At 51.4% G+C, this 10,902-nt stretch overlaps 1 protein-coding gene across 1 annotated transcript; it reads right to left on the reverse strand.

Moving 5' to 3' along the window:
* Positions 1-2,907: 2,907 nt before the first annotated feature.
* ADRA2A (adrenoceptor alpha 2A) lies at positions 2,908-5,018 on the reverse strand. The gene is made up of 2 exons (XM_083149833.1): positions 4,889-5,018; positions 2,908-4,858 (listed from the first exon to the last, which is right to left on the reverse strand). The coding sequence occupies exon 2, from the start codon at positions 4,453-4,455 to the stop codon at positions 3,160-3,162; it is 1,296 nt and encodes a 431-aa protein (XP_083005959.1). The 5' UTR covers positions 4,456-4,858; positions 4,889-5,018; the 3' UTR covers positions 2,908-3,159.
* Between the last annotated feature and the right edge of the window lie 5,884 nt (positions 5,019-10,902).

Consider the following 10,902-nt stretch of genomic DNA (forward strand, 5'->3'; position numbering starts at 1 on the left):
TGTGCCCAGCGCCCTTCTTGCACCCTCTCTCCTCTTTATCTTAATGTTAATCAGATTGGAAATCCCTGCTTGTGTTGCTGCTAGAATTGATGCATTGATCCACTTAGGAGAATGGAGATACCGCACAATATCCTGATTCACTTTGTGATCTGTGTCATCCTCTGCGGGCGATGTCTGTGGCTTCCTTCCTGCCTAATAAAATAAGGATTCCCCTGTGTCATACATTAGTACATAGGAGAATACTGCTCAGTGCTCACCCAGCCCAGAGGGAGGATAATACTGGTGCACTCGTCTCCTGATGATGTGATGGGCGCTCGGTGCCAGAGCAGGAATGCACAGCACATATATACTGTATATAGTACCCCCCCCCCCCCCAAATCTCTGGCACAGTCCAGTGCCACAATCCAGGCTCCAGAGGTTCCTGACCTATCCTTCAACAACTCCACTCTATGATTGTCCTCTGCTTACACTGTATGTGTGGTTGTAGAAAGTAGGGATCACTGATCCCCATGATAATCACTCTGCCTGCACACACACACACTGGGCAGACAGACTCTGGCTCAGATGTACTAAATCTTGCAAAGTGGCAAGAGATAAAGCACCAACCAATCAGAACCAGTCATTTTTCAAACACTGGCAGTTAGGGGCTTATTGGCTTGTACTTTCTCTAAGTCTTAGCACATCTGCCCCTTGTGCTACTTGTTCTAGTTTTGATCTGGAAAGCACTTAAAAAAAATAAAAGGCTAAGCATTAGTCCTGACAAGCTGCTGGTGGCCTTTGTCACCTACGGTCCCCTCCATGGAGTAATGTACAGCTGGCTACATACAGCATTATATACATGGGCAGCTTGTGAATCTAAAACGGAGGACAAATCATTATAAGGACGTGGGTTCCGCTATAAATGACGCAGATGGCCATAATCCTATATAATCAGATTTGATTGGGTATGGAGGGGAATGGGGTAGTGATGTCATCTGTAAGTGCGTGATGTCATTGTATGGCCCAGCAGTTTAGGCACATATACAGTATGTATATATTGATGCAATTAAGAATGTATTACAAAGGATTACCGATATATCGGCAGATGCTTTCAGCAGTGTTTGCGAACGCTCATCTGTATTTTAGCTTCATGATCATTTATCACATTTCTGTATTGTATAGTGACCCCAGGGAGAGGTGGTATAGCCACTACCCTACACTATGACACGTTCATAAAATCAGAAATACAGCGCAGTTCTCTTTGGAAGCTAAAGCCTGTTGCATCCACTCCCCACACAGCTGCCAGAATCTCAGCACAGGCAGGGATGGACAGATGCAATAGACCACAGGTACTCAGACTCGGTCCTCGGGACCCCACACGGTGCATGTTTTGCAGGTCTCCTCACAGAATCACAAGTGATATAATTAACTCCACCTGTGAATCTTTTAAAATGTGTCAATGAGTAATGAGTGCACCTGTCAGGTGACCAGGTGGGGTCCTGAGTTTGAAAACCCCTGCAATGGACATTCAATGATATGAAAGGGGATGGTGGGAGCTTGTCCACAAAGGGGAGGTGGTCAGCACTCAGGTTAAAGAACTGTAAAAAGCAGCATTTCTGTATCAGCATCCCTGTATGGGAGTGTCAGAGTCATACAGGCAGTTTGCTGTATAGTAACACACTGTAGTGAGGATCTCCCAGTGTCTGCAAGCACCACCTTAGCCTAGGGTGCATTGATCATTAAATACCAGTATTCGGAGGATACCCACAAATATTGTTACCCAATGTATGATGTAGGGACCACATTTTTGCAATATTTGCTCAGCTCCCCCTGTTTCCAACAGCAGCCGCAGACCACATAAGATTACCAAGCTCCATAATGTAAAGCACAGGTGCTCAACCTCGGTCCTCAGGACCCCACACAGTGCATGTTTTGCAGGTCTCCTCACAGAATTAAGGGAAATAATCAGCTCCACTTGTGGATCTTTTAAAATGTGTCAGTCAGTAACGAACGCACCTGTGCACCTGTCGGGTAACCTGGAAAGTGCGGACTGTGTGGGGTCCTGAGGATCGAGTTTGAGAACCACTGAATTCTGGAATGTGCCCCCTACACAAACGCCATCTGAAGAGGACATTGATGATCACTGGGAGAGGGCTCCTCGAGAACCCACCCCGGCAACGACCGGGGCACACACATGACCCACACAAACAGGAGTGAACAAATTACTTTTGTAGCCCCTGTCTGTGTGCGTGCTCACCGATACATTCCGATGGTATAATCGCATATTGCAATGAGATTCTGGGCGCTAATATCGCACTGTAAATGATATTAGTGATTAATGGGTCCCAATGTGACTGATCTGGGAGCACACCTCTTCTGATGTCACCCTAATGGGCAGTTTACAGATCCCTGACTGCTCCCTACAGACATCTCTTGAATGTCAGGAAGCCACCAGTGTTCACCTATACTCAGCATAGATCTATTATGCAACATAGCTGTTTTTCAATTGGTAATTCCAAATCCAATGCTGAACCCATATTTCTGTATGGAGGGGGGTGGGGGGTTTGATTACACTGTGTATTAAATCTAACCAGCAGATACAGGGTTACCTGCCACAGCCACCATAACACACCCCCAATCTACCTCTGTGCACAGTAACCCATTCAGTCCCAGAAACCATTGCAGGAAAAGAGAGAGAGAGAGATTGCATTGCACGTCCCCACCTTCAACAAAGGGGTTAAACAGCCCCTTTGGCAAATTGGAGAAACAAAAACATAATATAAACTGAAGGTGGGGAATAATATACAATGTTACTGAGGATAACTGAAACTACTGCAACTTAATATCAATACATAGAATAATGGGTTAGATCTGGGGGGAAACATATTAAAAAAAATATATATATATTAATGATGAGATGCCTGCAGATAATGATACAGAATTATAATTTTTGTTTTTTAGTAATAAAATATATTTAAGCATTCATGTGATCACATAAAGCTGTGTGCCTTCCAAAATGAAGACACCCTGCTCTCACTGGGGATGCAGAAGTCCTTACTGTAAAATACACGGGATAGGAAGGTGATGTCTGCCCAGATGGCTCACGTTGTCCTGGGTGAAAGGTCCCACAGGCATCCACACAAGTGATGTGGCCCCTGTGGGGGAGGGGGAAGAGGGGGGTCACACAATCCTTTTCCTGTCACCCTTGCACAGGATCTTCTTAAAAGACCTCCTGAAGTCATGGTTGAAGATGGTGTAGATGACAGGGTTCAGGGAGCTGTTGCAGTACCCAAACCAGAAGAAGAATTTGAAGAGAGTCTCAGGAACGTTGCAGCTCTTGCTGCAGATGGCAATGAGGGAGTAGGTGAAGAAGAAAGGGAACCAGCACACAACAAACACCCCAATGACCACAGCCAGGACGAAGGTGAACCTCTTCTCCCTGTTCTGCCTTCCTCTCCACCTGGAGGACTTGGCACTGTTCTCCTCATCCCTGCGGGGCAGGCTGTCACCTGGCTTGATCTGACTCAGCTTGGTCTTCCCTTTGCCCCTCTGAGCCTTCTCCTGCTTCTTCTTGGAGGCATACTGGAGGTCCTCCCGGTGCTCAGAGGATGAGGAGTCCTCCATGTCCCCTCCATTGGCCTCTGCCTCCCTCTGATGCTCCTCTTCGGCATTATCCCCGTTGAGTTTCACGGGCAAGTCCTGGTCTGCCAAACCATTCTGCTTCTTCTCGGGCTCCCCATTGCTCCTCTTGCTTGGGGGGACCCTGGTCCTCTTCTTGGCGATCTGGTAGATCCTGATGTACACCAGGACCATGATGACGCAGGGAGCAAAGAAGGAGCCGATGCAGGAGGAGATGATGTACCACTTCTCCTCATTGATCTTGCACTTGGGTTCCTCAATCTTACCACTCTCCTTCTCGATAGTGATGAGTGGGGGGAAGGAGATGACAGCTGAGATCACCCACACGATGAAAATGATACATTTGATCCTGCGTGGGGTCCTCTTCAGGTTGTACTCTATGGCTTGGGTGATGGACCAGTAGCGGTCCAGGCTGATGGCGCAGAGGTGGACTATGGAGGAGGTGCAGAAGAGGACATCCAAGGCCAGGTAGATCTCGCACCACACCTTCCCAAAGTACCAGTATCCCATCACCTCGTTGGCCAGGGAGAAGGGCATCACCAAAGTGGCAACAAGAATGTCAGCAGATGCAAGGGACACGAGGAACAAGTTCTGGGGGGCTTTGAGGGCCCTGCTGGTAAACACCGCTATGACCACCAGGACGTTGCCAAAGACCGTGAAGAGCATGAGAATACCGACCAGTGATATGAGAGCCAGTGTGACCTGTAGGGTGTAAGGGGGGCCACCTTCCTCGTCTGGGATAGTCCCATTGTGCATGGTGCTGTTGGCACAGTCCCCCGGGCACTCCATGGCAGAGATGCCCCCCCTTTCTGCTAACAAGTTCTCAAAGTTAATCATGAAATATCGATAGGTCCTTCCCTGGGGGCAGAGGACTTCTCTGTGTCGGACATTGACCCTGCCCAGGTGGGGAACGCAGCTCAGGAGAAGTCCATGGTCCTTGCGCCCGGTCCTCCGCTCAGGTGAGGCGCACCGGTCCCCCAGCAGCTCTCTCCGGACCAGCTCTGTATGTGCTGAGTAATAGAGTCCACACTCTTACCCTCCCGAGCAGCAGCCAGCTCACCTGTACATAATCCGGGGGGCAGGGCAGGCGGTGCGCTGCACAGGTGAGTCAGGGTGATCCGGCCAAGAAACTTTACAGAGGGTCATTTGCAGCAGATCCTGTGCCAGGGGTAGATGGGTGCTGCCAGCTTGTGGTGGCACTGTCCGCAGCCTCCTGTGGTGGTGTATAGGGTTCTGCAGCCTCCTATGGTGGTGTATAGGGTTCTGCAGCCTCCTCTGACGATGCACAGCGTTCTGCAGCCTCCCCTGATGGTGCAGAGCGTTCTGCAGGCACTGGCTCTGCATCTGGTGCTGTGTGATCACAGCGAGGAGAGAGGTTTGTGCTGGAGCTGGAGCTCTGCACATTTATAGCAGCACAATCAGTGGTGAACCAGAGAACAGGCAACGTCAGCCCCCACGTGGGAATGTGGCATCTCTACACCCTACACACACCCTTATCCTCCAGCTACACCACGCACAGCACTGCTCTGCTCTGCACACACAGGGCTCCCCCCGCCTGCCGGACCAGCCAGGTACTTACTGCACACGCAGGGAGCACTTACCTACAGCACTGCTCTGCACACACAGGGCTCCCCCCGCCTGCCGGACCAGCCATGTACTTACTGTACACACAGGGAGCACTTACCTACAGCACTGCTCTGCACACACAGGGCTCCCCCAGCCTGCCGGACCAGCCATGTACTTACTGTACAGACAGGGAGCACTTACCTACAGCACTGCTCTGCACACACAGGGCTCCCCCAGCCTGCCGGACCAACCAGGTACTTACTGTACACACAGGGCTCCCCCAGCCTGCCGGACCAACCAGGTACTTACTGTACAGACAGGGCTCCCCCAGCCTGCCGGACCAGCCAGGTACTTACTGTACAGACAGGGAGCACTTACCTACAGCACTGCTCTGCGCGCACACACAGGGCTCCCCCAGCCTGCCGGACCAGCCAGGTACTTACTGTACACACAGGGCTCCCCCAGCCTGCCGGACCAACCAGGTACTTACTGTACACACAGGGCTCCCCCAGCCTGCCGGACCAACCAGGTACTTACTGTACACACAGGGCTCCCCCAGCCTGCCGGACCAGCCAGGTACTTACTGTACAGACATGGAGCACTTACCTACAGCACTGCTCTGCACACACACAGGGCTCCCTCAGCTTGCCGGACCAGCCAGGTACTTACTGTACAGACAGGGAGCACTTACCTACAGCACTGCTCTGCGCACACACAAGGTTTCCCGAGCCTGCCGGACCAACCAGGTACTTACTGTACAGTCTGAGGGCACTTACCTGCAGTACAGCCATGTACTTACTGTACAGACAGGGAGCACTTACCTGCAGTACAGCCAGCTACTTACTGTACAGAAAGGGAGCACTTACCTGCAGTACAGCCAGGTACTTACTGTACACACAGGGAGCACTTACCTGAAGTACAGCCAGGTACTTACTGGTCAGACAGGGAGCACTTACCTGCAGTACAGCCAGGTACTTACTGTACAGACTGAGGGCACTTACCTGCAGTACAGCCAGGTACTTACTGCACATACCGGGGGAACTTACCTACATTACAGCCAGGTACTTACTGTACAGACAGGGAGCACTTACCTATAGTACAGCCAGGTACTTACTGTACACACAGGGATGATTTACCTGCAGTACAGCCAGGTACTTACTGTACAGGCAGGGAGCACTTACAGCACTTACCTACAGTACAGCACACACAGGTCGCAGTTACCTACAGTACAGCACATACAGATCACAATTACCTACACCACAGCACACAGAGGTCGCAGTTACCTACAGCACAGCACTCACAGGTCACAGTTACCTACAGCACAGCACACACAGGTTGCCGTTACCTACAGCACAGCACACACACACGTCACAGTTACCTACAGCACAGCACACACAGGTCACAGTTACCTACAGCACACACACATGTCACAGTTACCTACAGCACAGCTCTCACAGGTCACATTTACCCACAGCACAGCACTCACAGTTCACAGTCACCCACAGCACACACAGGTTGCAGTCACCTACAGCACAGCACTCACAGGTCGCAGTCACCTACAGCACAGCCCTCACAGGTCACAGTTACCTACAGCACAGCACTCACAGGTCACAGTCACCTACAGCACAGCACACACACAGTTCACAGTTACCTACAGCACAGCACACACAGGTCGTAGTCACCTACAGAGCACAGCACACATATATCGCAGTTACCTACAGCACAGCACACAGAGGTCACAGTTACTTACAGAGCACAGCACACACAGGTTGCCATTCCATACAGCACAGCACTCACTGGTTGCAGTTATCTACAGAGCACAGCACAAACAGGTCGCAGTTCCCTACAGCACAGCACACACAGGTCGCAGTTACCTACAGCACAGCACACACAGGTCGCAGTTACCTATAGCACACACACGTCACAGTTACCTACAGCACAGCACACACACGTCACAGTTACTTACAGCACACAGGTCACAGTTACCTACAGCACAGATAGATTGCAGTTACCTACAGAGCACAGCACACACAGGTCGCAGTTACCTACAGCACAGCACACTCAGGTCGCAGTTACCTACAGCACAGCACACACAGGTCACAGTTACCTACAGAGCACAGCACACACAGGTTGCAGTTACCTACAGCACAGCACACACCAGTCGCAGTTACCTACAGCACAGCACACACAGGCCGCACTTACCTACAGAGCACAGCACACACAGGTCGCGGTTACCTACACAACACACACAGGTCGCAGTTCCCTACAGCACAGCACACACAGGTCACAGTTACTTACAGCACAGCACATACAGGTCGCAGTTCCCTACAGCACAGCACACACACGTCACAGTTACCTACAGCACAGCACACACACGTCACAGTTACCTACAGCACAGCACTCACAGGTCACAGTTACCTACAGAGCACACACAGGTCGCAGTTTCCTACAGCACAGCACACACAGGTCACAGTTACCTACAGCACAGCACACACAGGTCACAGTTACCTACAGCACAGCACACACACAGGTCACAGTTACCTACAGCACAGCACACACAGGTCACAGTTACCTACAGCACAGCACACACACAGGTCACAGTTACCTACAGCAAAGCACAGCACACACACGTCACAGTTACCTACAGAGCACACACAGGTTGCAGTTCCCTACAGCACAGCACACGCATGTCACAGTTACCTACAGCACAGCACACACATGTCGCAGTTCCCTACAGCACAGCACACACATGTCACAGTTACCTACAGCACAGCACACACAGGTCGCAGTTCCCTACAGCACAGCACACACACGTCACAGTTACTTACAGCACAGCACACACAGGTCACAGTTACCTACAGCACAGCACACACAGGTCGCAGTTCCCTACAGCACAGCACACACATGTCACAGTTACTTACAGCACAGCACACACAGGTCACAGTTACTTACAGCACAGCACACACAGGTCACAGTTACCTACAGCACAGCACACACACAGGTCACAGTTACCTACAGCACAGCACACACACAGGTCACAGTTCCCTACAGCACAGCACTCACAGGTCACAGTTACCTATAGCACAGCACACACACACACACGTCACAGTTACCTACAGCACAGCACACACACAGGTCACAGTTACCTACAGCACAGCACACACACAGGTCACAGTTACCTACAGCACAGCACACACACACACACACAGGTCACAGTTCCCTACAGCACAGCACTCACAGGTCACAGTTACCTACAGCACAGTACACACACGTCACAGTTACCTACAGCACAGCACACACACAGGTCACAGTTCCCTACAGCACAGCACTCACAGGTCACAGTTACCTACAGCACAGCACACACACATCACAGTTACCTACAGCACAGCACACACAGGTCACAGTTACCTACAGCACACACACAGGTCACAGTTCCCTACAGCACAGCACACACATAGGTCACAGTTCCCTACAGCACAGCACACACAGGTCGCAGTTCCCTACAGCACACACAGGTCGCAGTTACCTACAGCACAGCACACACACAGGTCACAGTTCCCTACAGCACAGCACACACACAGGTCACAGTTACCTACAGCACAGCACACACACACGTCACAGTTACCTACAGCACAGCACACACACAGGTCACAGTTCCCTACAGCACAGCACTCACAGGTCACAGTTACCTACAGCACAGCACACACACACACACGTCACAATTACCTACAGCACAGCACACACACACACACACAGGTCACAGTTATCTACAGCACAGCACACACACAGGTCACAGTTACCTACAGCACAGCACACACACAGGTCACAATTACCTACAGCACAGCACACAAACAGGTCACAGTTCCCTACAGCACAGCACACACAGGTCGCAGTTCCCTACATCACTCACAGTTCACAGTTACCTACAGCACAGCACACACACACACACACGTCACAGTTACCTACAGCACAACACACACACAGGTCACAGTTCCCTACAGCACACACAGGTCGCAGTTCCCTACAGCACACACAGGTCACAGTTACCTACAGCACAGCACACACACAGGTCACAGTTCCCTACAGCACAGCACACACACAGGTCACAGTTACCTACAGCACAGCACACAGGTCACAGTTCCCTACAGCACAGCACTCACAGGTCACAGTTACCTACAGCACAGCACACACACGTCACAGTTACCTACAGCACAGCACACACACAGGTCACAGTTACCTACAGCACAGAACACACACAGGTCACAGTTACCTACAGCACAGCACACACACAGGTCACAGTTCCCTACAGCACAGCACACACAGGTCGCAGTTCCCTACAGCACTCACAGGTCACAGTTACCTACAGCACAGCACCCACACACACGTCACAGTTACCTACAGCACAGCACACACACACGTCACAGTTACCTACAGCACAGCACAGCACACACAGGTCACAGTTACCTACAGCACAGCACACACACAGGTCACAGTTACCTACAGCACAGCACACACACAGGTCACAGTTCCCTACAGCACAGCACTCACAGGTCACAGTTACCTACAGCACAGCACACACACACACGTCACAGTTACCTACAGCACAGCACACACACAGGTCACAGTTTCCTACAGCACAGCACTCACAGGTCACAGTTACCTACAGCACAGCACACACACACACGTCACAGTTACCTACAGCACAGCACACACAGGTCACAGTTACCTACAGCACAGCACACACACAGGTCAGAGTTCCCTACAGCACAGCACACACACAAGTCACAGTTCCCTACAGCACAGCACACACAGGTCGCAGTTCCCTATAGCACACACAGGTCACAGTTACCTACAGCACAGCACACACACAGGTCACAGTTCCCTACAGCACAGCACTCACAGGTCACAGTTACCTACAGCACACACACGTCACAGTTACCTACAGCACAGCACACACACAGGTCACAGTTCCCTACAGCACAGCACTCACAGGTCACAGTTACCTACAGCACAGCACACACACACACACACACACACACGTCACAGTTACCTACAGCACAGCAAACACACAGATCACAGTTACCTACAGCACAGCACACACACAGGGCACAGTTACCTACAGCACAGCACACACACAGGTCACAGTTACCTACAGCACAGCACACACACAGGTCACAGTTCCCTACAGCACAGCACACATAGGTCGCAGTTCCCTACAGCACACACAGGTCACAGTTACCTACAGCACACACACAGGTCACAGTTCCCTACAGCACAGCACTCACAGGTCAGTTACCTACAGCACAGCACACACACGTCACAGTTACCTACAGCACAGCACACACACAGGTCACAGTTCCCTACAGCACAGCACTCACAGGTCACAGTTACCCACAGCACAGCACACACACACACACACTTCACAGTTACCTACAGCACAGCACACACAGGTACTGCTCTGGGCCCTACAGACCCCAGAGCAGACTGCACCAATGCTAGGGCAGGCTCCCTACCGCCCCCAGAGAAGGCTCCCTACATTCTGACATCCCCATGTGCCCATGTAACCCGTACACGCTGGAGTACTGGGGAGTTCTTCCAATATCCCTGTCTGCCCAGGTCACCCCTACACACTGGAGTACTTGGGAGATGTTCTGACATCCTCGTCTTCCCAGGTCACCCCTACACACTGGAGTACTGGGGAGTTGTTCTGACATCCCC

Source organism: Crinia signifera, chromosome 6 (genome assembly GCF_055691185.1).
Source record: "Crinia signifera chromosome 6, ASM5569118v1, whole genome shotgun sequence".
NCBI lineage: Eukaryota > Metazoa > Chordata > Amphibia > Anura > Myobatrachidae > Crinia > Crinia signifera.